This window comes from Silene latifolia, chromosome 1 (assembly GCF_048544455.1).
Source record: "Silene latifolia isolate original U9 population chromosome 1, ASM4854445v1, whole genome shotgun sequence".
In the NCBI taxonomy this organism is placed as follows: domain Eukaryota; kingdom Viridiplantae; phylum Streptophyta; class Magnoliopsida; order Caryophyllales; family Caryophyllaceae; genus Silene; species Silene latifolia.
The window spans coordinates 27,756,147-27,780,257 of NC_133526.1; the positions used below are offsets into that span (position 1 = coordinate 27,756,147).

General features: G+C 38.6%; 2 protein-coding genes across 2 annotated transcripts; both read right to left on the minus strand.

Annotated features, from left to right (window-relative positions):
- Positions 1-305: 305 nt before the first annotated feature.
- Positions 306-7,378, minus strand: LOC141601907 (uncharacterized). Its single transcript, XM_074422217.1, has 7 exons — positions 6,928-7,378; positions 5,050-5,410; positions 4,431-4,587; positions 3,468-3,512; positions 2,160-2,325; positions 1,504-1,868; positions 306-1,055 (listed from the first exon to the last, which is right to left on the minus strand). The coding sequence occupies exons 1-7, from the start codon at positions 7,207-7,209 to the stop codon at positions 740-742; spliced, it is 1,692 nt and encodes a 563-aa protein (XP_074278318.1). The 5' UTR covers positions 7,210-7,378; the 3' UTR covers positions 306-739.
- Positions 7,379-9,529: 2,151 nt separating this feature from the next.
- On the minus strand, positions 9,530-12,158 carry LOC141601916 (APO protein 3, mitochondrial). The gene is made up of 2 exons (XM_074422225.1): positions 11,371-12,158; positions 9,530-10,591 (listed from the first exon to the last, which is right to left on the minus strand). Exons 1-2 carry the CDS (start codon positions 11,769-11,771, stop codon positions 9,760-9,762), a joined length of 1,233 nt encoding a protein of 410 aa, XP_074278326.1. The 5' UTR covers positions 11,772-12,158; the 3' UTR covers positions 9,530-9,759.
- Between the last annotated feature and the right edge of the window lie 11,953 nt (positions 12,159-24,111).

A 24,111-nucleotide genomic window follows, 5' to 3' on the forward strand; every position in this document is an offset into this window, starting at 1 on the left:
ACATGACCCATCTCAATGTCGTTCTCATCGGTACGACGCCAACGTGAGATACATTGCTTGCACTTAGATAATAATGTGCAAATAAGCATTGAAAGAACAATACAGAGACAAATAATTAAAAAAACAATGACAAAGTAGGCCACTAACAACACATTTCTCATCCTTCTTCTCAATTATTACTACGAATACAAACCTTGCAGGAGTAGTATTATATTTTGTATATGTATTTTGGTGTAAGATTAATTATATTATTATCGAGAGTATTGAGTATATATGTATATATAAGTGCACACTTGAAAAAATATTAATGAATTAGAAAATTTCCTAATTTAATTAGATGTCAGAATTATGGTAATTCTAGCTTGCAGTGTAGAATTATGGTAAACATTTCTTCTTTTTACAACATGGATCTTGAAATCCTGTCGCGGTATATCCTCCTATACTCCTCAAACACGGCAACATTACCCGTTTACAAAGTACCTACCATGGGTTAATACCAAAAGGCAGGCCGATGCTAAGCAACATGGGTCTAACACTCCAGAACACAGCAAAATAGTTCCTTCGTCCCATGTTGCCTAATTTTGATGTTGAAAAACAAAATTTATATGCCACGGTTTTTACACAATAATGACTAGGAAAATTTCAACTGACACACTAAAAAAATGCCGCTGTATCCTCAGACGGTCTGATAATACCATGTCCCTTGTCGTAACTCAGGAAAGATGAGCAGTAAAACGGATTAAAACTTGTGCAGGCCAATGTTGAGATCAGAAGAAATTGAGATGAGGAGCGGGATAGAGGAGTGCCACTCAGCCTTGAAAACACGTTTCTGATGCGCATTCACTGATTGTGAAGGCTTATGAGAATTGAAACGGATGTCAAATATATGGATCATCGGATCTGCTGAACCTGAACTGATGTAGAGCCCATCAGGAGACCACGCCTGATTTATCAAGGCCGACTGCGATTCACTGCTTTCTTGCTTCCAACCAATTACATGGAGTTCTGAATGTCTTAGTCGTATGTCAAATAGTCGAAGCTGCCTCTCTGGGGTCCTGCACCAAGTAAATAATCGTTCAAAACTTTGGTAAGAACAGTTGGACATTTCCTTAAAACATCAGATAGCTAAAAGTAGAACCTACAAGAGGTAGACGGAGGGGACTCATAGAGTCGGAGGTAAATTTAAGAGCTTGTTTTTGGCAGGAAGGGGTCACACACTCACGCGTATGATAAATGTGACTCCTTCCAGCCCATCCCACTCGATGTGGAAGCCTTTTTGGAGGCAGTAAGGTAATGAACTAATGACAACAATCATGATTTATTATCCAAAGCAATGAAGTGAAAAAGTAATTAACAAAGCATAAAGCAACCATCGAGAGGGATAAACAGTAAGAAAAAGAGAGAACTAACTAATTCATGAAGAACAATATTACGTATTATCAAAATAAAAAAAAATGTTGACGACAGTAAAGATAATGCAAAATCATTAACAATGTTACTTACCCTGTCTGAACCATAAAAAGGTTGAAGTCACGTGGATTAGTAACAACACTCATACACTTGCTTTCAATTTGATGCTTATAATCGGCTCTTCCAGCAAGAACATCATATCCAATTATTCTCTTATCGGCACCAGCAGACAGCACCATCTGCTTGTGTTGCATCCCAGAAACTCCCATCACTGCCGAGGAATGAAGATTCCTATGCAATGATTTTGGTTTCCACTTCCCGTCTTTCTCGTTCCAGAATATAACAGCATGATCACTACCACCCGTCACAAAATATGTATCATCCCAAGGCATGAATGAAATCGAGTTGATGATGCCCTTAACATGAGGCTTTTCCTCCAAGAAAGTTACACGAGCACTCTGCCATAGACAAAAGGAGACTTACAACCCAAATCGTCAACTACCTCCAATAGCAAATTTATTGGCATCGCTTTACTTGAGTGGTAAGACGATATCACCTTTGACTCAATTTTTTTCTAAAACACACTAGAAGTAAAATAAATAGTCAAAGTTGACATTAGTTGAGCACAAAGTCAAATGGGGAGGACATAAACGGGAAAAGGGAGCATACGGCAAAAGTTCTGAATTGTCTGTGGGTACTATTAAAGTAATTGCTTTATGCTCGTTTAAGCAAACAGTCAAAAAACTTACTGGCTGGCTTTTGTTCAAGTCTAGCACTGATATCTGATTATCCCCTCCATCAGCACTGTAAACAGCAACTAGTTTATTTCCATCTGGATGCCAGGCTATATCTTCAGGCCATCTCCTCTGTTTTGGAGATGGACAATCCAAAGAGCTTAAACGTGTTGCGCCTGATCTACAGCGTAGTACAGGAAGCAGAAAAAAAACAAATGAAGACTAAAAAATAAGAGGTTAAAGAAACAAATGCATACACTTGTTACAAAGCTAAACAGATTCCACCTCTTGCCACCAATGAAAAATGGATAGAGCTGTATAAAACCTAAACACACAAACATGATAATGCCCCAGTTTGAAGACGCTCGTTATCAATTTGTTCCTATCCTAAGTCGGAGTACACATAAATATTTCCCAAATATATTTGAGTATATAAATAGCGGACATAGGTATCAACAGTACTCCAGGATATATATATATGTGGAGTACTTAACAGGGGACTAGCTAGCCATGAGTCATTCATTTATGAGGCTGAATTCAAACCTCCACAAGACAAAACAAAACCTAAAACAATTTTTTCCTTCGGAATGGAGGACGAAACTGAAACCTCCAAGGGTTACAAACTTATAATTATGCTTTGGCTATTATTCACGCAATCACAACTCACAAGCTTATTTCATGTACTAACTGGCACATTAAACAGAAGTTGAAGGGTTTCCTTTATACTAAACCTCTACTTCCAACCATTAAAGTCGAAGGGTCCTTTCTATAATCCGACTCTTATCCTATGAGACCAATGTCACTAAAACATCAACTACTCTCCAGCATTTCAGCTTCCAATAACAGAAGGTGGCCAATGTTAACACAAAACACTAAGATGCCACTTGGATTTGCAGTTTTAACCCTTTTCAGATACTACAAGTCTACAACTAAACAAAACACTAGAGGCTTACGTAAATCAGCAAAAACAAAACGATTAATGCTTTTTTCTAACACGATACATGCACATTTTGGAAGACTTTTTTGTTTTTATATACAGTATCTTTTTAGTCCAGGAGACGCATTGCAACCATTAATTCCTTACATTAATCAGATGATACAATTTGTAAAATAAGTGAGAACAATCACAACATAAATACAAGCACTAAAAAGAGTGATTTGAACTCAGATCCACACAAAACATACATTAGTAAAAAGGACTATAGCCTAAATCTATATAGCTGTGTTAATTGCCATAAGCTAGTGAAGTACACCAAGCAGAACTGTCAACAGTCACGTCTGTCATACAAGGAGTACTCAAAAAGCAGGTAAGTCCGAGATTACCCTCTTGCCTGTAGCTGCCATAAGTTGACTACTCCATCAAGTGCACTGAAGAAAATCAAACAAGACATTATATTAGCAACAGAAGCTCAGTCAAAAGTTATTCTCCACCTCCGGAGGACCAGACAGAATATAGGACAAAATTAATGGATTGAGTAATACAAATGATTGCAAAGCAGTAAGTAGTCACACTGCTTTCTCAGATATGTGTCTGATGCATCGTTGCTAAGTTGGTCAATGCCACATAAACGAAACATCACGACTTCAGTCTACCATTTATATGACCCTTGTCTCGAAATAGACACCATATTTTTTGGATTCACACAAATGATTACAAAGCAGTTAGTAATCATGCTGCTTTGTCAGATATATGTCTCATGCATCTTTGCTAAGTTGTTCAATGCCACATAAACAATACATCACGACTTCAGTCTGCCATTCATATGACCCTTGTCTCGAAATAGACACCGCATTTTTTAAACAGCCTTGTACTGCTACTGTAAGGAATTACTCTCTCCATCCAATTTATATTGTCCTCATCTGACAATGTCTACATTGGCCAATATTATCACACTATACAATAATTATAATTATTTTAATGAATAAAACATGACAAATTTTGCATAATATAGCTACTCTGCTACATTACATATCTTCAGAGAAATCAATGGTCAAAATTTACATCAGTTGACCACCAAAATCCAAAGTCAAAATGGGACAATAAATTTGGGATGGAAGTAGCAGTACCCTTATAAATCAAAACATCGTGAAATGTCAGAAGCATACAGAAAGTGGCTTGTGAAGTTGAACCTCAAATAATCAAGACCCACTCTCAAAAAAAATGACAGTTATTAAACATCAAAACAGATATCATGCAATTGCACCAAAAACAATAATCAATAACTTTCTATTATAAAAATTTGGTAGATTAGAAACTATACATGGCCCATAGAGAGAATCTAACACCTGGTTATGAAAAGTTTGTCATTGACAGGGCATAAAGCCAGACTTCTGAGCTTTCGTTTGTGCTGACTTGAGACATGTACACTTGCATTGCACCGAATTAAAGATGGTGAAGAGGAGCTGCGTACCAAAGGAACCAATTCACTATGCTCTCTGTGTTCTGTAATAATCATCGCATTTAAAAAAAGAAGTAAATCAGCTCCGCGGGACGGAGGATAAAAAAAATATCAAAAGACAACTACAATACCAGCTTAGCTTAATGAAGATATACACCTAAATAGCAATCACAATATTAGGATAGTTAAGCTATACTCCCTCCATTCAACTCCACTTTGCAACTTTGGTTTTTACACGGATATTAAGGAACGGATTAAAAAAAGTATTAAAAGTACATGGGGAAAGAGAAAGGAGAGGTTAAAAATATTAAAAAAACATAAAGCCATAAAGGTGGGGTTTTATGGTGGGTTAGTGTGGGGTTTGGGTGGCATTTTTTGTAAATAAAGATTTTCAATAAGGATAGAATTGTCATTTTTTTAGCCAAATAAGGAAACCTGTAAAGTGGAGTTGAATGGACGGAAATGGAATACATGTAAAGTGGAGTTGAATGGAGGGAGTATATTACCAAGTTTCCTCTTTGTCCCAACAGCCTGAGATTTTGAGTCTTCCGATTTAGGAGTTACATGTGAACTGACTTTCATAGGGCTAGCTGAGTGACTAGGATTAGCTGTTCCGCCAATTTCAGCCATGCTTGTTGACCGAGAAGATTTTTGACTCACGTTTGAAATCACAAGAGGTGGTTTAGATGGTAGCTGACGCTGAGAGGAACCTTCACTAGTTTGCCCAGAACTGGTGTTATTACGCTCAAGTCGAACATCCTTTTTGCCACTAGAAGAGGCATTATTACTCTTCTTATCACTCATTTTGCGTCGAATTCGAATTAGTTTTTCCTCTACCTCTCGTACCTTCTGCTCTGCTTGTTCAAGCTACAAGATTTTCACACAAACATTAGCTGGCATAATTTAATTGCCGTTAGTTATAGGATAAAATATATTCTTAACACCAACACCATGTAGTCCAGGGAATGTTTATATGCTTGGAAAGGTATGATGCATGATCTTGAAGGAAAAACCTTATATAAGGTGTAACTCCCATGTAAGGTAAAAATTTTATCATCGTAGTTATAGGAAGTTCTCAGATTGCAGTTGAAAACTATTGCTTTAAACAGATAGAGTTGCTCATTATCTGTATCTTTAAAAAAACCCGATTGCCAAAAAATTGTTGCGAGTAGATTACGAGCAAATTCGCATTAAAGCACAATAAATATAGAACAATTCTAATTAAAGCATGCATAAATGCAATTAGTAACACACTACACACTTGGTTGCTAATAATTAGCATATCAATTTTGCAATGCAATGAACATTAGACCATTGTAGTTTTATCATTCATCAATTTCAATAACTGAAAAATGAAAATGTAGACACTAGACACTATACTCTCCCAAACAGACGAAAAGAGTAAGTAGCCCCAGGCATGGGAACGAATCTACAAGATTATCAACCTCTTTGGCCAGATCCATTATTTAATTATCACTAATACTACCGACGAGTGGAATTTCCAATATTTGCGTTAGAGGGTCCAAAACACCGTTTAAGACATCAGTCCTACTACATTAATTCACTCTTCCACTCTCGCTCCACAGGGACCTCTATTCCAGGAAATATACTCCAAATTTGTAATTGTGATAAGTGATAACATCTACCCAAACACGCACGAAATGCACAGAAAGCACCTAACCTTTCAATAGAAATCAATCCTTATTATATATCATCAACCCCACAGGCCACAGGGCTCCTGCAACACCAAATTCAACTTCACAAATTGCTCATTCTTTAGCAACCACGGCGATTTTCCTAAAAGCTACTCCCAAGTCCCAACCTTAGGGAACTGATCAACATTATAATTTTCAAGCAGTTTCGAAGCATCATCATTTTAAACCTTCAATGTTCAATTGTTCACAATCAGATCTCTCCTCCAAGTAGTAACAGAAATCGACAAATACCCATTTCTTAGAAACACAAAATTAACTTATCCTTTCAATCATACCTTTCAATCATAATCACCAGTCGTGATAAGGATTTATACAGAGGGGGCAAACTATTAATAAAAAGGTAAAATACAAATTAAAAAAATTGAAACTTAAAATTTTTCAAATTGACCGCCCCTCCTAGCCCCTTAGTTCCGCCACGGATAATCACCAACTCCTCTCACCCCAAAATAAATCAAACTACGGACCACCACAACAACAATATTACAGTAGTGCATCAATGGCTCTCGCAAATTGCGGGGTAAGGGGGTTGGATGTACATAAAAAAAACATAAAAATAAAACTAAAATGACATAAACCCAATTTAGAAAACAAATAGAAAAACAAAAATAATCAAGAAATAACCAAGATTAAAAGTATAGTAAAAGAAATTAAAGAAAAAGAGATTAAAACCTGAGAATTATAATAAGAAATGCGTTTACGAAGATGAGTAACTTCATTAGAACGATGTTCAAAGAGAACAACAAGGGCTTCTTCTTGTTCTTCATAATCAACTCTTCCACTTATACTTTCTTCTTCTTCTTCTTCCTTTTCTTCATCATTTTTCTTATTTATTATATTGTTTTTACTTGAATTAATGGTATGATTATTTTTATGATTGTTGTTCTGTTGTTGATCGTCATCAGAAACAGAAATCTCAGGTTTGGGGGTTTTGAGTACGAATTTAGCGCTCATTTTGCACCTTGATTTTGTGTATGTGTTTTAAGTTTAACCCAGAAAATTAGGGTGCTGGTGTTAACTGTTTATTATGGGGTCCGGACAGTCGGGTCATTTTTTGGTTTGGTGGGTTGTGGCCTGTGGGAGGTTATTAGTTATGGGCAGAAGAAAGTAGAATTATGTCATCAAAATTAGGCCAATTTGCATCCTACTACCTATTAAAGTCTGAAATTTTCAAAATACTACCTAATAAGTCTATTTCTGCAAAATACCACCCAAAACACTACAACTAAATATATTATACTACTTTTTTGACGAAAAGTGCGAGTTTGGTACTAATAAGTTGCCGGAGCATGTAAAATGACAACTCTACCCTTACTTAACACACTCCCCCCAATTACCCACCTCACACTCTCACATTTGCCACTCAACCTCTCTAATCTAATCATAACTCCTCTCATAGTACTGTAAACCACAATCATGTCAATGGACTTGAGCCATGTGAGTGAGAGTTTCTTGAAGACATCAAATTTCAGTTCTACTACAACAAAAACCAGAAAAATAAAAATAAAAAACGTAACCGGTTAATTGTTGAGAACGGAGCAAAATAATGGTAGAGAAGAGAGAGACTAATTAATGGAGACAAGAGTAAAGTTTAAGAGAGAGAAAACTTACCTTTAATGGAGGAGGGAAAAGTTGGGTTGAAGAGGAAGATGATAATGGAGGGAGGTTATGGTTTTGAATACTTATGTTGAATTAAGAAAGGGCAATATGGGTATAAAGTAATTGAAAAAAAAACAAAATTGGAAAAAAGCCAATCTTACCTGAGATTGGTACAATTAGTTGTGTTTTCCGTCGAGTAGGTAGTAAACTGAGTATATTTGCGGTATTGTAGGTAGTAGTTTGCAGATTTAAGCATAATATGTAGTAAAATAAAAATTTCGAACTTTAATAGGTAGTATTTTGCCATTTTTCCTCAAAATTATGATGGTAATTTGTGGGTAAAGAATTGAAGATAGTGGTTTGCGGACAATTAGGTGGTGGTGTACTGGCTAGATCTGGTAAATAGATTATTCGAGTTGAGTTCGTGGACTATTTGGATAGAATCACGATCACTAATTTATCTCCCATTTTTGGATTGGGTCGCTCTGAATCTGGTCATTTTGGATTAGGATTTTGCCTTAATAATCATTTTGGTCTATAGGTTTAGGGTCACCTCACGTCGAGTCAGGTCACTTTGGGTTTATCAAATCAAGTTCGGGTCACATTTTTGGGGTCATTTTTGGGTCTTAGAACAGTTTAGGTTAGCTTTGTCAAGTTTAGTGATACAGAGTGCTTTTGAGAATTAGTACATTTTTTTTGGACTAAGTAGGTTTTATTTGGGACTGTTATATGGTGTGAGTGTGTGATGGAGGAAAAGTTGTCATTTAATGATGTTAGGGCATCAATAATAGAGGTTTGTCAATAAAGGTTTGTGTATTTTTTAGAAGTTTGTTGACAAACCTCTCTATTGTTGGGAATGAGGGTTGGGGTTCATAGATGAAAATGGTTACATATTTGTATACAGGTTTGTAGAATGACATGGCAAGTGGTGGTCCCTAAAATGTACCCAACATATGAGAGAAAATAAATGAATAATTTGAAGTGGGTCCTGTAACATTAACCTTGAAAAGGTTTGTCTATTATTATGTATAGGTTTGTTATTGGAGGGGTTTGTTAATTTGATGATGTGTCATGTGACAAACCTCTTTAGAGGTTCATTTATTGTGGATGCCCTTAGGTGCTGTTTGACCTTTGTGTAAAATAATTTTTTCTTCTTAAAAGGGGTTTATTCACAAGTTACTTTTTGAAAAGTTTTTGTTGTTTGGCCATACTTTTGTAAAAGTGATTTATATGTGTTTGGCCTAACTATTTTCATACAACTTTTGTTTTGCTTTTTTTGGCTGTTTATGTGAAAAGTAGAAGTAGAAAATATCTACTTCTACTTTTGGGGGTGATTAATCAGTTTTTAACTTTTTAAAAGTAGTTTTAAAACACCTAATTTAGGGTGTTTGGCCAAGCTCTACATTTTCAGTTACAAAAACACTTTTAAAGCTTGGTCAAACAGCACCTAAAACTGACAACTTTTTATTATTAAAATAAAATGATCCCTTTTTTTATCATTGTGCATTTTTTTTTTCCGAATCTTTTACCCCACAGTTTCTTTTATCTTTTATATTTAGGGAAATATGTAGGAGTACTTTTTTCGATGGAATGTGATTTCCCAATATCGAACACAAACATTTTTGCTATACGCTTTGGACAAACATCTACCCACAATCCACACTTACTATACTCGAAAGGCGTATAACGGACTAGGCACTTGGGAACTAGGTTTAAAATCATCCGATTGCTTTTTTTCCTGTGTCAAATGAGGCGCAACACCAGAACAATATATGGGGAGGGGACTCACACTCGTGCCCTATTATCACGATACCTCTGTTTTAACCACTAGACAAACTTAGTTGTATTTTCCAGTAGTGAAATACTGAAATACCTCACGCATTTGCTTGGAAATTGGAATGACCATCACGCAACAAGATCAACTTCATCACGGTCAGGAGGAACTACATCTAACCGCATCATGCTTCTATACAGTTCTGGGACAGGCGCGCCGGCTTGCACACACAACTCTATCACGGCCGGAGCCTTTCCATAGTACCTCTTTAAGTTATTGCACAGAGGTGGACCTGACGGGTCTCGAACATGCCACACATAGTTAGGACCCACAAGATCATCGAGAGTTGCCTCCTGCCAGGCGTGCATACCATCACGAGACTGGTGTTTAGACGCCTTGCACAACCTGACTTTGTGTCCTTTCGGACCCACCTGAACTTCGGGGCAATATCCACATGTCCATACCGAGTATTTCTCCATGATCTTTCTCACACCTGATACCATCTCAAACCACGAGGTCAGTGTCCCAATGCTCACCTCCTTCAAGTTCTCCCCCTCCTCACAGTTCAATTGTACCCACGGATTAATCTGGTGCTCAAAACTATTAGCACTATCTTCGATTGAATCCGCAATTTCCTCACATTGTGCTTCAAAATCTTCAATCCTTCCCTCAATAGAGTAAACTGGTTTCGTTCTTCGTTTTGCAGGATACTTCTCGAGATTAACACCAGCTTGTATACAGAGCTCCAGAACAGCAGGAATTCGTGGAAAATTGAATCTCTCTTTATGGATAACTCTGGGGTTTTTAACACGGTCAAAGAGATGAAAGCATTTGGGAAAATCAATAATGTCGTTTACGCCTCCTCTTACCCATTCATGCATTGAGCTTCGGAAACCACTCTTTGGTCCAGTGCAGCTACGTATATCATGTCCCACGGGGCCAACGTGAACTTCAGAGCAAAACCTGGAAATAGACCTTAAATCAGAGGCTAGATTCATTGATGAATACATAATGTAAAAACACAAATTACAAAATGAAAGATGAAATGTAAAGTCTCGTCACATTCATGATTGGGAATTTTATGTTATAAAGTGGCATACAAGCTTCAGTTTCGAGTTTTGTACACTTCTTTTGTTCTGGCAATTAATACCCATTCAGCCATTCTTAGCGTAATATTCAAACAACTTAGCAAGTCAACTGGCAGCTTTGAGATAACCAGGATCACCAGATATATTTTAGTTTCCAAGGTACCACCTTATTGAACAACGGCAAAAGCAAATACGAAGTAGCTATAACAGCAAAACAGGCGTAATGTTATGTTAAAACTTAAAATTAACATCACGGAGCAGATGTGATCACCCTGAACATAAAAGTAGTTAAGCAACCAACACATTCCTGTAGAGTAAACTCCAATACACTCAGGGAATAAGGCTGTAACAACTTAAGTACTATGCCGTTCAGTTTACTTAAATCACATCTGAATCGAAGTCATTTGTTTATAGTAAATAAAGACAGAAGATTACGCTGTTCATGAAAGGCGTACAAACACAGGTGAATTGTCATACAATACCAGTTGAGCGAGTGAACAAAGACAACAACTAGATTAACATAATGAACCTTGTCATCAGAATTAAACGAAGGGAAGCGATACAGGTCCAGCTACACAAACCACAACACTGCAAACATAATGAGCCAAACATTGGACACAATGACATTTTACAGAACAAAATACGATAACTAACCTGCATCTGAAAACAGGTATGAAAATAAGTAGCTTTGAAATGCCAATAAGAAGGTTTTCTCGAGCGAAGTAAACCCGTTTAGAAACATCCACAAGCTCCGGAACAAGAAGACCATTATCAGGTGGATGCTCAAGAATTCGACAAGGCATAGACTTCATCAATTCTTTCTCCTCCTTGGCTCTCTGTATCAAGGTTTTCATGGGTGTAGGGTAAGGCTTCCTCTCTGACTTACTCTTTCGAGACACGGGCAAATCAGTGTACAAAGGATCATGAAATTCTTCCCCAAAAGGAATCACATTTATGCTTTCTTCATCAAACCCACCTCCACAACAATGTCTTTCGACACGATACTGATTAAGATTAATCAATTGTCTAAACCTAATTCTCTTCACCAGAATCATTGCTAATTAACTACTCTAAAACACATCAAGTACCAGTATCACTGTTGAATTTCAAGCAACATTTATCAACTTAATCACCCAATTAACCACTTTTACGCATCCAATTTGTAATAATAACACATACCCAGATGAAAAAGTGTACAAAATCATAATCTAAAATGTGTTTTCTCATATTAAATCGATGTAAAGAAGTGATTTGATGTAATATGAGAGCAGAAATGAGGAGCTGGGGTATGCAGAGAACCTGTTTGATGAAATGCCTGGCGCCAAATATGATTCATTTTGTAACACGCGGAGCAGCTGGAAGTTATCGGTGGGTAAATTATGTGTTTTAAGCGTTCATTGTGTTTCACGGGCCGTCTCTCTTAAGAATTGGTGAAACACAATTGATTTAGCCATATAGGTACAACAAATTCAGAATTGTGATGTTTGTACTCTATGCCACTAAGGAGTCGCTTGAAACCATGATCACTTAGATTAACGGACAAGAGGTTGTTCTAACTTAATCAGAGATCTTGTGTTCGAGCCCCGGGAACGCAGCAGTGTTAAAACTCATGAGGGAGAGCTTTACCGCCCTAATGGTCATACCCGGCTTGAATCCGGATTAAACCGGATGGTTTACACCAAAAACAAACTAAGAGTCCCTTGTTTTATACAAATTCCGGTATCCAGAATTTCAAGTAAAGGGGTAATGATACATATTGATAAGTTCTTTAATCGAACATTCAACCTCTCCCGCTTGTGTAACGTCCTCTACAAATCAATCAATTATCGTGTGATAAGATGGGTTTCATCGTGCTTTACATGATGCATTTGGAAATCTAAAATATTAAACTTGCGACCAAATAGGGGACTAAATGTAACACCCCTAATTTCCATAATATAATTCTATAATTTATTTTCCCATATTTTATATTTTATTTTCGGGAAAATATCCGTTTGTTGTCTTTTGGGCTCATTGGGCTCGAAAAACGATGAAGACCCGTTTCCTCCTTGGGTCTCACGTGAATCTTGGTATAGATGGGTAAGTTTTGGGCCTAAACCTAGAATAAACCCATGAGCTTCTCTATAAATATAAGGGGAAACCAAACCCTTGCTCTTCTTTTCTTATAATTCTCACAAAAACCCTAAACCTAGTTTCTCTCCTCCTCTCTTCCTCCTCGTGCCGCGCGCCACACCCTCACCTAGGGTTTCGTGCCTTCCTCCTTCGTTCTTCATCGTTCTTCGTGCTTAGATCGATCCTACTTCTTGGATTTATCTATCTTCTTCGTAAGTTTTATGTTTCGCATAGTTTTATAGTTTTTTATAGTTTTTATATATATAGTCAGTATATTTATTAGATTCGTTATCTTTGGCACGTGATGATTCATAAAGGCGTGGAAGTTGCTCCTGGAGAAGACGTTTATATCGTTGAAGACGATCTTTAGGATTAATTGCTTAATAAGGTAACTAGGTGTTTTCCTTTAATTGTGTTTATGCCAATTGATGTAATTTACATGATTTAATAATTGATTTGTGTAATTGGTATGTGTTTGATTATTTGTTATCATGATTAAATATGTTTCGCATGTTTGTATATGTTTTTACGCACTAATTATATGTCGTATATTGTTTACATGTTTATTATGGGTGTCATGAGCGCAATTAGGGTTTACGAATCAAACCCTAGTGGCGGCATGATAGACAGCCAAGGGTTCTTTCCAAAGTTATAGCTAAAGCTAGTATAACATTGATGATGATTCAAGTGTTATAGCTGAAGTTAGTACAACTTTGGGTAGTTACTCTAGTTATGGCTGTGGTAACTATAACGTTGAAGTACGAGTTAAGGTTATAGCTAGAACTAACGTATCCTGAGATTTATGGCTCAAGGTTATGGTTGGAACTAGTATGGCTTTGAGTTTCGTGTCAAGGTTATAGTTGAGGTAAGTATAACTTCAAGTTACTTATTTTGAAGTTATAGTCGAGGTTACTATAACCTCGCATTCAGAGTTCATGTTATGGTTAGGATTACTATAACATTCGATGGTTAAATATTAAGGTTATGGTTGAAGTTACTATAACATTGGTTATTTATGCTTGCTTCATATGTTGTGTTGTGTTCAGTTATTATATGACAATGTGTGCATATGTCCTTGGTTACTCTTATTCATATGTTGGTAGGACAGTCAGTTAAACTGTTCTATTGTGTTGAGTCGTGATGTTATTCACGCATGAGTTGTACAGTCAGTTAAACTGTGCATTTGCATGAGTTGGACAGTCAGTTAAACTGTTCTTCTGACTTGAGTCATGGTGTGGTCCATGCATGTCGTGTGCAGTCAGTTAAACTGTGCATTTATTTGTTGGCTAAGTCGAATAGATGACGGTAGTATCAGTTAAATACTATCGGAATGAATCAAGAGCTGCTCTTCGGAGGTTTATTGGTCTATGTTCGGGGGTGGCCAGATTCGTCAGTTAAACGTTCTGGGTCCCGAGTGTCGTTCGGTGTACAGTTAATGCATCGAGAGGTCTGGCCAGGTCTTAGGCATATAGGCAGTGGTGATACGCTATACATAGTACCGTGGGGTATCAGTTAAATACTTCACAACCGATGGTTCGTCAGTTAAACGTTCCATCTGCTAGTTCATCAGTTAAATGTTCTAGCGGCGTTCGCTCTATTCGCTATGCTTTGTTGCTAGCTTTGTGCCTTATGTGCTGTAGATCGTGTCTACTTGGGTTTTGTAGGTGTCCATGGTCTAGTGGTTGCATATGGTCTAAGTTCATATAGTCTCATTTGTCTAGTGTTATGGGTACCATGAGTAGTAAGTCAAAGTTTGATTTTCATGAGTATAGATGATCTCACATGTTTACCGTTTATGCATTTCAATTGTTATTAATTGTTGGTTATATTCAATTGTTGTAAACATGACTGGGAGAGCATCTAGTTACTCCCGATCGATTGTCGACCCCCTTTTCGAGTTGTTCATTTGATCTTGTTTTGGTTGATGCTTGCTTGGGGAATGTGCGAAGCGAGCCTAATAATAAATTAGGAGTTGCTTTATGTCTAAGAACCTTTGAATAATGTATTAGTTTGTTTTGGAGTTAGTAGCGAACCGGATTTGGGCTTGGTGTTTCCGCCACCTTGACCCCTTTTATCAGTATCGTACTCTGATATTCATTTTATATAAGTTTTCCTTTGTTTTATAATCCGGGTTGTTACGGTTGGTATCAGAGCGAACACGCTCCCAACTCTCGCTTAGTTGATGACTAAAATAAATGACCTAGTTAATGAGTGAGAGTAAATGGGGTAGAAACCAATAGGATTGGTTGGTTTTTCTTATGTTTGTAAAGTGTATGAGTAGTTGTTTGGAGTGGTACTTAGGTTCTACCACTTATAACGAGATTTCGTTCTTGCGGATGGTACGCAACGGAAATGGTGAGTCCGATGCCGATCGCATCGGAGACTTGAGGCCGCTTTGGCATCGTGGGTCGAAGGTTTCACCAATCACCTCAACAATAACAACAACAACAACAACAACAACAACCATCCGCAACCGACCGTGTTTGATCGCTTTGCTCGTCACCGTCCTCCAACTTATGATGGTGCGAATGATCCTCTTGCTTTGGAGGCTTGGATTCGAGAGATCGAGAAGTTGTTCCTCGCTCTTTGGATGTCCCGAGGATCGGATGGTAGATATCGCCACCTATTATCCGAAGGACGAGGCCGACAAACCGGTGGGCTCTCGCTAGAGCTGGTCTAGAAGTTCAACCAGGATATGGTTGGGCTGTTTTCTCTCTGAAGCGCCCAAGAAAAGGTTTTATCCCGAGGAGATGCGCCGGCGAAGGAGCAGGAGTTCCTTCGTCTACACAAGAAGTTCCATGACCGTTGAGGAGTACACCAACAAGTTCGTGAAGTCATCACGTTTCGTTATTCGTAGCTATGGACGAGGTTTCGAGGACTCGTCGCTATGAGAAGAATCTAGCTCCTAAGGTCCGGATCGCTATGTCCGGCATTCCTTCAACTTCTTTCCAAAGGGCTTACGATCGTGCTCTTAGCATCTATGATTCTGTCCTTGCTACCGAGGCCGAGGAGAGTGCGAAGAATAAGTTCATGAAGAGGCCTTATGTTGCTCCTAGTTCTTCCCAGAAGAAGCAAAAGTATGAGGCTCGTCCGTATACCCCGCGAGATCAAGGTCAAGCTAAGAAGGATATGGTTTGCTTCAAGTGTGGAAAGGCTTACCACCCTGGTAAGTCTTTGCACTATCGCGATCCGATCACTTGCTTCACTTGCAAGATGCTTGGGACACAAGTCTGTTGATTGCCCCCGAAGCCCAAGGTTGATGCTCCTAAGGCCGATCTTTGCGAAGACCGGACGAGTGTTCGTTATGAGTCGTCTTTGAGGCGAGATGCTAACCCGAGATGTGGTCACGGTACCTTTCTCGTTCATTCTTTATCTGCTGTTGTTCTTTTTGATACGGGTGCATCGATGTCTTTCGTATCCGAATCCTTTTCCGTCCGTGCTGGACTCTCTTCTTCTTCATCCGTTCATACCTCTATATCCCTTCCTACGGGTGAGATAGTTTCTTGCTCCGTTCTTTTCAAGGACGTACCTGTCAGTATCGCAGGGGCGATCCTTCCTGCCGATCTCGTACAATTCAAACTCGGAGAGTTTGATGTGATTTTGGGTATGGATTGGTTATCTCGCTATGACGCTAGGTTCCTATGTCGTGATCAGAAGATCGTGCTTAAAAGTCCTACAGGTTCGAGGGTTTCTTATCAAGGTGTGAGGGTTACACCTACGGTCAAGTGGGTTTCTGCTATGAAGATGGTTAACATGGGTAGAAAAGGTCATCAGATCTATCTGTGTAGTGTTCATGGTGTTTCAGTTGAACCAAAGTTAGAGGATATCCCCGTGGTTAAGGAGTTCCCTGATGTCTTTCCTGAGGATCTACCTGGTATTCCTCCTGAGCGAGATGTAGAGTTCTCGATTGAGTTGCTACCTGGAACTGGTCCCATTTCGAAAGCTCCTTATCGTATGGCACCAGCTGAGTTACAGGAGCTTAAGAAGCAACTTGAGGAGATGATCGATAAGGGTTTTATCAGACCGAGTGCCTCGCCGTGGGGTGCTCCTGTTTTGTTCGTCAAGAAGAAGGATGGTAGTATGCGGTTGTGCATTGACTATCGTGAGCTGAACAAGGTTACTATCAAGAATAAGTATCCTCTGCCGAGGATCGAGGATCTGTTTGATCAGCTCCGTGGTGCTAGTGTGTTCTCGAAGATCGATCTGAGGTCTGGTTACCATCAGATTCCAGTTAGGAATGAGGATATTCCTAAGACTGCTTTTCGTTCGAGGTATGGCCACTATGAGTTCGTGGTGATGCCGTTTGGTTTGACGAACGCACCTGCCGTTTTCATGGACCAGATGAACCGCACTTTCAGCGAGCATTTGGATAAGTGTGTCGTGGTGTTCATAGACGACATACTGATTTACTCGAGAGATGAGGCTGAACACGAGCGTCACCTTCGTGTTATCTTGGAGATTCTGCGTAAGCAGAAGTGGTATGCTAAGTTCTCAAAGTGTGAGTTTTGGTTAAGGGAAGTTACCTTCTTGGGTCATGTGATATCTGGCGATGGAGTTATGGTTGATCCGTCGAAGATTCGAGCTGTGGTTGATTGGGCAAGTCCAAAGAATGTGAATGAGGTTCGGAGTTTCCTTGGTCTAGCTGGGTACTATCGTCGGTTTGTACATGATTTCTCTAAGATCGCGAGACCGATGACTCAGTTAATGAAGAAGGAATCCAAGTTCATTTGGACTGAGGCTTGTGAAGCTGCCTTCCAGGAGTTGAAGAAAAGGTTGACTACCGCTCCTGTGTTGACTCTACCAGAAGATGGCGTTGAGTTCGATGTGTTCTGCGATGCGTCAAAGTTTGGGTTGGGTTGTGTCTTGATGCAGAAGGGTAAAGTTGTGGCATATGCTTCCCGACAGTTGAAAGTTCACGAGACGAACTATCCGACTCACGATCTTGAGTTAGCAGCAGTGGTGTTTGCACTTAAGCTGTGGCGACACTACTTGTATGGGGTCTCTTGCAACTTTTATACGGATCATAAGAGCTTGAAGTATATCTTCACTCAGAAAGATCTTAACATGAGGCAGAGACGCTGGTTGGAGTTGTTTAACGACTACAAGATGGAACTGCAGTATCATGAGGGTAAGGCAAACGTGGTTGCCGACGCGTTGAGTCGCAAGGTGTGCCATAGTCTGAGATCTGTGTTGGTGTTACCTGATGACTTGAGTCGAGAGTTCCAGAAGATGAGCCTTGAGGTAGTTCTTCCTGGTACTTTAGATTTGAGTGCGATGGTTGCTGAACCCGAGATCCTTCATGAGATCCGAGTTAAGCAAAGAGAGGATGAATACTTAGAAGGAGTTCGAGTCGCTATAAGCGAAGGACGTGCCAAAGACTTCGACGTTGGACCCGATGATGGTCTACGATTCCATGGTCGTTGGTGTGTGCCTAGCTGTGAGGTCTTAAAATGTAAGATTCTCAAAGAGGCTCATAGTACTCCCTATTCGGTTCATCCTGGTGGTGATAAGATGTATAAGGATCTGAAGCTAAAGTTTTGGTGGCCGGGTTTGAAGAAAGAGATCGCCGAGTTTGTAAGTCGTTGCTTGGTTTGTCGAAGGTTAAGTTCGAACATCGAGACCTGGTGGTCTCTCCCGCAACCTTTGGAGATTCCCACCTGGAAATGGGATTCGATTTCGATGGACTTCGTTATGGGTTTGCCGAGGTCGCCGAGAGGAATGAATGCGATTTGGGTCGTGGTTGATCGTTTGACTAAGGTAGCGCATTTCATTCCAATGAAGGAGACTTGGAGTCTCGAGGAACTAGCGAATGCTTATCAACGAGAGATCATTCGTCTTCATGGAGTTCCTAAGGATATCATCTCCGACCGTGATCCAAGGTTTTGTTCTCGTTTTGGAAGAAGCTTGATTGTCTTTGGGTAGTGAGCTTAAGATGAGTACGGCTTTTCATGCTTTAAATCGATGGTCGACCGAGCGTACGATTCAGACGCTTGAGGATATGTTGCGGGCTTGTGCTTTGGAGTTTCATGTTAGTTGGGAGAAGAGTTTACCGCTTGTGGAGTTCTCCTACAACAACAGTTATCAAGCTAGTATTCAGATGGCTCCGTTTGAGGCACTTTATGGAAGGAAGTGTCGTAGTCCTTTGTGTTGGGACGATTCTAGTGAGGCTGTCGTTCTTGGTCCGAGTTGGTTCGGAATCGATTGAGCAAGTGAGGTTGATCCGCGAGAAGCTTAAGGCAGCCCAGGATCGACAAAAGACGTATGCAGACTTGCGGCGTAGGCCGATTGAGTTTGAGGTTGGCGATAAGGTTTTTCTTAAGGTTTCGCCGATGAAAGGTGTTAAGAGATTTGGACTTAAGGGCAAGCTTAGTCCTAAGTACATTGGACCGTATGAGGTGCTCGAGAGAGTTGGCGAGGTGGCCTATAGGTTGGCTTTACCTCCAAATCTGTCGAAAGTTCACGATGTGTTCCATGTGTCGCAGTTGCGTCGTTATCGCAGTGATCCTTCTCATGTTCTACAGGCTGATGTGATCGAGGTTGAGCCTAACCTTACTTATGAGGAACGTCCTGTTCGCATTTTGGAACGTCAGGAGAAGAGGTTAAGGAATAAGGTGGTACCTTTGGTTCGGGTTCTGTGGAGGAGTCAGAAGTTTGAGCAGGAGACTTGGGAAACCGAAGCGTCCATGCGAGAGAAGCATCCACATCTTTTCGAGTGAGGTAGTTCTCTTATCAAGTTTCGAGGACGAAACTTCTTTTTAGGTGGTTGGATTGTAACACCCCTAATTTCCATAATATAATTCTATAATTTATTTTCCCATATTTTATATTTTATTTTCGGGAAAATATCCGTTTGTTGTCTTTTGGGCTCATTGGGCTCGAAAAACGATGAAGACCCGTTTCCTCCTTGGGTCTCACGTGAATCTTGGTATAGATGGGTAAGTTTTGGGCCTAAACCTAGAATAAACCCATGAGCTTCTCTATAAATATAAGGGGAAACCAAACCCTTGCTCTTCTTTTCTTATAATTCTCACAAAAACCCTAAACCTAGTTTCTCTCCTCCTCTCTTCCTCCTCGTGCCGCGCGCCACACCCTCACCTAGGGTTTCGTGCCTTCCTCCTTCGTTCTTCATCGTTCTTCGTGCTTAGATCGATCCTACTTCTTGGATTTATCTATCTTCTTCGTAAGTTTTATGTTTCGCATAGTTTTATAGTTTTTTATAGTTTTTATATATATAGTCAGTATATTTATTAGATTCGTTATCTTTGGCACGTGATGATTCATAAAGGCGTGGAAGTTGCTCCTGGAGAAGACGTTTATATCGTTGAAGACGATCTTTAGGATTAATTGCTTAATAAGGTAACTAGGTGTTTTCCTTTAATTGTGTTTATGCCAATTGATGTAATTTACATGATTTAATAATTGATTTGTGTAATTGGTATGTGTTTGATTATTTGTTATCATGATTAAATATGTTTCGCATGTTTGTATATGTTTTTACGCACTAATTATATGTCGTATATTGTTTACATGTTTATTATGGGTGTCATGAGCGCAATTAGGGTTTACGAATCAAACCCTAGTGGCGGCATGATAGACAGCCCAAGGGTTCTTTCCAAAGTTATAGCTAAAGCTAGTATAACATTGATGATGATTCAAGTGTTATAGCTGAAGTTAGTACAACTTTGGGTAGTTACTCTAGTTATGGCTGTGGTAACTATAACGTTGAAGTACGAGTTAAGGTTATAGCTAGAACTAACGTATCCTGAGATTTATGGCTCAAGGTTATGGTTGGAACTAGTATGGCTTTGAGTTTCGTGTCAAGGTTATAGTTGAGGTAAGTATAACTTCAAGTTACTTATTTTGAAGTTATAGTCGAGGTTACTATAACCTCGCATTCAGAGTTCATGTTATGGTTAGGATTACTATAACATTCGATGGTTAAATATTAAGGTTATGGTTGAAGTTACTATAACATTGGTTATTTATGCTTGCTTCATATGTTGTGTTGTGTTCAGTTATTATATGACAATGTGTGCATATGTCCTTGGTTACTCTTATTCATATGTTGGTAGGACAGTCAGTTAAACTGTTCTATTGTGTTGAGTCGTGATGTTATTCACGCATGAGTTGTACAGTCAGTTAAACTGTGCATTTGCATGAGTTGACATCATTAAACTGTTCTTCCGACTTGAGTCATGGTGTGGTCCATGCATGTCGTGTGCGATCGTTAAACTGTGCATTTATTTGTTGGCTAAGTCGAATAGATGACGGTAGTATCGCTTAAATACTATCGGAATGAATCAAGAGACGCTCTTCGGAGGTTTATTGGTCTATGTTCGGGGGTGGCCAGTTAAATCGCTTAAACGTTACGGGTCCCGAGTGTCGTTCGGTGTACGATTAATGCATCGAGAGGTCCGCCAGTCTTAGGCATATAGGCGGTGGTGATACGCTATACATAGTACCGTGGGGTATCAGTTAAATACTTCACAACCGATGGTTCGTCAGTTAAACGTTCCATCTGCTAGTTCATCAGTTAAATGTTCTAGCGGCGTTCGCTCTATTCGCTATGCTTTGTTGCTAGCTTTGTGCCTTATGTGCTGTAGATCGTGTCTACTTGGGTTTTGTAGGTGTCCATGGTCTAGTGGTTGCATATGGTCCAAGTTCATATAGTCTCATTTGTCTAGTGTTATGGGTACCATGAGTAGTAAGTCAAAGTTTGATTTTCATGAGTATAGATGATCTCACATGTTTACCGTTTATGCATTTCAATTGTTATTAATTGTTGGTTATATTCAATTGTTGTAAACATGACTGTGAGAGCATCTAGTTACTCCCGACTGATTGTCGACCCCCTTTTCAGGTTGTTCAGTTTGATGCTGTTTGGTTGATGCTTGCTTGGGGAATGTGCGAAGCGAGCCTAATAATAAATTAGGAGTTGCTTTATGTCTAAGAACCTTTGAATAATGTATTAGTTTGTTTTGGAGTTAGTAGCGAACCGGATTTGGGCTTGGTGTTTCCGCCACCTTGACCCCTTTTATCAGTATCGTACTCTGATATTCATTTTATATAAGTTTTTCCTTTGTTTTATAATCCGGGTTGTTACACTAAATTTGACGGTTGAGTTATTTATTGATCGTTTCGTACTCTCGTTCATGGAATCCAGTCCATCCCACACATCCCGCCCGCTAAATAAGCGGGTATAGACAAGGCATTTAAGAAAAACACAAAGGCTCAATGAGCATAACCCGTCATGAACCCGCTAACCCCCTTGTCTATGGGCCGAAAATTGAATGTGAAGCCACCCCATTTCCGACCCAGACCCACATTTGATCATCTATATGGCTATATTTGATGGTAGTACCTCTACGGCTCTACCTCGCCTTAGCTAGGGGCGGAGTTAGGATTTAATTATACCTTGGGCTAGATTTCAATCACGTGAATTTCGATTTTGTTTTTTCAAGAACCAATTTTCATAATTAAAGGATAAAATGATAATGTATGACTGGAATGTTAGAGGGTGTAATTAGAATATTTCTGTTATTTTAGAAGATTTTTCTACTTTGTGATGTTTGTACACTTATCCAAATTTGACTTGCTATTTCAAGTTACTACATTTGAATTTTCACGCATAAGACCATTCCTAATCAAGGTCAATTGCTTGCTCATGACCTTGCTTGGTCATGGTTAATGAATTAATTAGGAGTATTAATGTGTGACCAAAGGTGAAAAATTTGTGACCAAAAACAAGAAATGGTCAATTTATGACCAAGGTTGATCAAAAGAGATGTCTTATTGACCTTCTTATGTGTCAATTTCTTATTGGTTGAACAATTATAAAACAATAAAAAAAAAGTTATTTCATAACAATAATCCATCATATTGGTGGTCTGCAATAATCACTCCATCCTATTAATAATCTCAATTAAATCCAACCTAAACATCATACCTTCTAATAACGAACCAGCTGATATTTTTTGAAGTTTATGTTGTAATATTTGATAGTTTTTTGACAACCTAGCTGGTATATGTGAAGTTTATGTGTAATATTTTCAAGTGATGAATCAAGAACTTGGTTTATTTGATACACATAAACATCATAAAATATCAACTGGTTCGTTATTGGAAGGTATGGTGTTTACTGTTTAGGTTGATTTAATTGAGATTATTGATAAGATAGAGTGATTATTGCAGACCACCAATAGGATGAATTATTGTTATAAAATAAACCTAAAAAAAAGTATTCTGCACTAATCTAACTCTAAATCTACACTACTCTATAGTCTATTGTACTTCTCCACCGCTCCTTCTTCAACTCAACAGCTCATATATTCCGTGCTCCACTGCTCTTCTTCAATTCACACGGCTTCCTTCAATTCTTCATTTACTTCTCCAATTTCAATATTCATACCTACCAACAATAAAAGTAAAAGCACATTAATTAACTTTTTATTTTTGAAATTAAAAAAAAATCTATAAAAAGAGGATTTCTTCACTCATAATTTCCTCAATCACAATTTTTTGACTCACAAAAAAATTACTTACAGTAAAAAAAATTCCAGACATCTCAAATTTTCCAAAGTTTTTTACTCACAAAAACTTTACTCACAGTAAAAAAAATTCCCAACACATCTCAAATTTTCCAAAAAGTTATGGATTTAAATGAATATGATATTTCAAATTATGCCACTGATGATTATTTATCTCCAAACAATTCAACTTTCGATTTAAATCAAAGTACTCCAACTTTTACCGAATTATTATCGGGTAGCCAGTCAAGTCAAAAACTTGATATTTTTGGAAATCCGATGTTGTTGTCTCGACTCTCGACCAGCGATTTTGTAGCGGAAACCCCTCTTTATTGTGCAACTAAATCCAAAAAACCACCATCCAAAAAAAATCACACCAATTTAAAAAATAACGGAAAAAATTGGACCAATAAAGAGGATGAAGCTCTTATGTCCGCTTGGATTTTATCTAGCACCCACTCAGTAGTGGGAAAAAACCAAAAATATATCACAATGTGGAATTCGGTTTACGAATTATATGAACAAACTCGTAAGGAATATCAAAATGATGCTGAAATTGACATTAGGAGTCTTGAGGAAATGAGAAATCGTTATAAACGACTCAATTTCCTAGTCAACAAATGGGTTGGTTGCTACTCTAAGGTTGTTAATCGTCCACCGGCAAGCGGTACTAACATAGAAGACGACATACAATTAGCTCAAAATTTGTTTCGTAATGAGAATGGTAATAAAGAATTTATTGAGTTTCATGTTTACA